This window comes from Saprolegnia parasitica (assembly GCF_000151545.1).
Source record: "Saprolegnia parasitica CBS 223.65 unplaced genomic scaffold supercont2.540, whole genome shotgun sequence".
NCBI classification, from domain to species: Eukaryota; Oomycota; class Saprolegniomycetes; order Saprolegniales; family Saprolegniaceae; genus Saprolegnia; species Saprolegnia parasitica.
This window is the reverse complement of record NW_012156934.1, coordinates 1,836-5,700: the sequence shown is the minus strand read 5'-3', so window position 1 is coordinate 5,700 and position 3,865 is coordinate 1,836. Positions and strand designations below refer to the sequence as shown.

At 60.3% G+C, this 3,865-nt stretch overlaps 1 protein-coding gene across 1 annotated transcript; it reads right to left on the bottom strand.

The window, feature by feature from the left end:
• Nucleotides 1–11: 11 nt before the first annotated feature.
• SPRG_21900 (hypothetical protein) lies at nucleotides 12–3,420 on the bottom strand (the record flags this gene model as incomplete). Its single annotated transcript, XM_012356664.1, has 11 exons — nucleotides 12–44; nucleotides 90–281; nucleotides 337–564; nucleotides 609–687; nucleotides 735–815; nucleotides 866–1,479; nucleotides 1,532–1,645; nucleotides 1,693–1,773; nucleotides 1,824–2,177; nucleotides 2,227–2,356; nucleotides 2,411–3,420. Coding segments are annotated over 11 exons (2,916 nt in total), but the record flags the coding sequence as incomplete, so codon positions are not given.
• Between the last annotated feature and the right edge of the window lie 445 nt (nucleotides 3,421–3,865).

Genomic DNA, 3,865 nt, shown 5'->3' with positions numbered 1-3,865 from the left:
CCACTCGTGACGCACGAGACGATGATAATGTCCTTCTCACGACCCTAAACTGCATCCGTACACGACGTAACTTTTGCGAGAGGTACTACCTGGAAGCCGTCGACCGAGGACACTTCGATGCTGGTCCACGCCGTGGTCTCCATCTTGGTTTTCATCTTGGCCGCCACCTTGGCATCAATGGCGTCCACAATCTTGTGCACTTGCGGCGTGTACGGCGTGATGATCCCGATGCTCCACTCGCCGCTTCGAGCCCGCGGAAATGTCAGCATGAGTTGCTCAATCTACCGAGAAAGATGATATGTCAGCATGATATGACGTGCGCCGCGGTGGACGGACCTGGTCGATGCAGAACTTGACTTCGGCGTCGTTGGACTTGGAGGTGCCAACGCGCTTTTCGACGCCAGCAATGTCGACGACCGTGAGCGGCTGGAACGCCGGGTGCGCGTACATGCCCGCGTCCTGCGCCAGCACGCGTCGTGTGATCGCCGGTGCGTCCGTCAAGGCAGCGTCGTAGAACGCCTTGGCCGTGAACGCACTCATGAACGGATGCATGCGGTGTTGCTCCTATAACAGTTGTGTGAGACGACAGATCGTCCATCGGTGCGTACGGTGAGCATCGTCACAGGCAGATACGCTTCCAAGCGCTCCATGAGCGAGACGTCCAAGCCGTGCGTCTTGGCGTCGTCGCTGAGGACGGTCGGCGCGAGCTGCTTGGTGTCGCCCACAAAAAGAACCGGCCGGCCTGCGCAAGGAGCGCGAGAAGCGAGCTCGGCTCGGTCGCTTGGCCGCATTCGTCGACAATGACCGCGTCAAAGCTACATACACAAAGGGATGAGTTGATATCGGGTGAGAGAGAGAGGCGGACCCCGAATGCCGGAGCTTGTGCGTCATGTCGGCGCCAGCGCACGACGAATGCGTCGCAAAGACGACGTTGGCCTTGGTCGCCACGCGCGCCAAGAGCTCCCACTTGTTCAGCTCCATCTCGGCGCGGAGGCTCGTGACGCGCTTGTCGTCGGCGGGAAGCTTGCGGAGCGTGTCGTCGATCTCGGCCTTGTACCGCGCGGCCGCCGTCGCGAGGCCAATGTCCCGCGCGCCAGGTCGACTGCCCATCTTGACGGCCGTGAGCGAAGGCGTCGGGAGTCCTTCCGGGCGCGGCAGCTGCGCTTGGACCTTCGTATCGTGACCGACGAGGAAAATCCCGACCGAGAAGACGCGCGTGATAATCTCGTCGATCGCCGCGTTCGAATCCGAGGTCACAAGGACACTCGGCAAGTGACCCTTGGATGGCGATGCCTTGGAGAGGAGGGCCGAGAGGAGGGCGCAAATGGTGGTCGTCTTGCCGGTACCCGGCGGCCCCTTCCAGAGCGAGAGACCGGTCTCGAGGTTGCCGAGGCCGCGACGCAGCGCCTGGAACTGCGACGGGTTGATCTCGGACGCGATGAGATCGGCCACCGTGCGGTCCACGTCGTAGAGCGACGGCTAGAACAGAAAAGAATGAGTTTCAAGCAGATTGTGGAGACGAGAGGTGTACCGTGATGAGCGACTGGTACGCGTTGTCGAGCGTGGCCGCCGCCATCGCAATGGCTTCCGTGGGCGCCTTGGCCTTGTCGACGAGCTCGGCCACGACGTCGTGGATCTGGGTCGCCTAGGAACACAAACATTGAAACATTGATACCTCCGATGCGATTGTACCTCGAGGGTTTCGACCGAGATCTTCATTTTCGCGAGCTCTGTCAAGAGCGTCAGCACGACGTTTTCGTCCTCCTTGGCCATCTATCGCATAAAAGTGAGGCGACCGACTGTAAAGGAATCCATGTACGTACTTGCTTCTTGGTCGCCTTCTTGCCCTTGCCCTTCTTGGTCGACGTCTTGGGGACGCAATTCGAGTTCTGGATGACGGCGCGGAGCGTGGTCGCGGCAGCCTTGAGCACCGAGACGGACGCAACGGCACTTGACTGGTTGAGGACAACGTCGCGCAAGTGCCCGGGCAACTTGTCAACGGAGCCGACGCCGTGGACCATCCGCAGCGTCGTCACCAGCGACGCGACCACCTTGGCTTCGATGTCGGTGGCCTTCGAAAGGTCGAGCGCCGTCTTTGTTGCCTGGAGAAAAACGACGTCGACCATGTTTCCGTGCACGCGCTCGACGATGCCGATAGCTCGTCGTGAATTGTCGACCTAATCATTTTATGCGTATTGAGAGAGACGAGGCAGCAAATTCGCGCACCTTGAGGCGGACGACGTCACCCATTTTGATCGAGTTTTCCCCACGCGTCTGGAACGTCGCTACGTTGGGGTCCGAGACGCCGTCGAACGAGGCGGCGAGCGCAGTGCACGTGGCAGGCAGCGTATTTTGCCTGCATTTGCATGGAAACTATGAGATTGGGGTGCGATATCGAGGGGTAACGTACCCCGAGATGATCGCAGCTTGGGCTTCGGCGACGAGAAGCGCGATGAAATGCTCCTTGTACGTTTCCGTGGTCGACATCTTGGACGAGAACTCGGGCGCCTTGGACAAGAGCACTTTGAAAAAAAAGTCGCGCGTCTCTGTCGACGATTTCGGCGTCTTGAGCGCCTTGGGCGTCTTGGCGTCGTTGAACGCCGTCTTCATCGCCTCGATCGGGTCGAGCTCCACCACCGCCTGGAGACGCGCGCCGGCCTTCTTCTTCTTCTTAACGGGCGACGACGCCGGCGACGGCTGCGGAATGAACTCGATCAGTTGGGGTGATCGCGACGGCAACGGCGTCGAGCTTCGCGGCGATGGAGACGTCATGAGGCGCCCGCCAATGATTTGGGACGATGGAGACGCCGTGAAGCGCCCGCCAATGCGCCGGGGCGATGGAGACGTCATGGGGCGCGCGCCAATGTGCCGGGGTGACGGTGACGCCATGAGGTGCGGATTGCCTCTGATGCGCTGAGGTGTCGTCGGCGGGTCGACCGGGATCGTAGCGGAGAGCTCGAGCATTTTTTTTACGTCGCACTTCCACTTCATGAGGCGATGCTTCCCCGCAAGGAGGAGGTCGAGTTGCATGCCGCCAATCGCGATGAACTGCTTCGTGTCGATACCCGGAGCGAGCTCCAATTTCCCTTGCCCGATGAACGCAGCGCGGTGGCCAAGAGGAAGAGTTGGGAGGTCCGTGGGCAACACCATTTGCGCGCCCGACTCGTTGTATGGCAGCACGACGAGCTCGTCCGTGGCCTGGAGGCCGTCCGGGAAGAACTCCTGGAGCTTGGCCGTGTCGACGTCGTGGGTGTCATTGGGGCGGAGGCTGCCAACGTCGCGGAGCGAGACTTCGACCATGGCCTTGAGCGCCGTCGAGACGTCATGCGACGGGAAGATCGCCGTGACACTCGCCGGGTCGAGCTCGTACGCGATCGCTCCGCCGGGGCCGGGGCGACTCGTGACAAAGCGGCCCGCCATCGTTAGCCTCTGCTTCAAGCGCTCTGGAAAATGGAAGCCACCCCTTAGTTAGTCGAAGGTTCGCGCGCGCTTCGCCCGGCCTTCGAAGCGCGCGGGGGCATGCTTGCCGCCACCGCATCTCATCGACGCGACTACTTTGATTTTTGAGGCGTCTTTTTATTTTATTGCATACATATATCGTGTTAAAAAATTGGACAAAAAAAGTAAAAGAGATAGGCCCCCTACCTGACGCCCTTTGAGGTCCTGCGATTTTGGACGGTTTCGCCTACACCGCTTTTCTACCGGCGCCAGGAAACCAGCCGCATCCAGTTGAGTTGTCGAGTACGATGCTGCCGGTAGGTCGCGTCCCGCGTTGCCCGTCGGAAAAAAGACCAGTGAGGACGACATGTGCATCCGTAGCGCGGTATTCTACGCTGTTACTACGCCACATCGACCGCCTTCACCA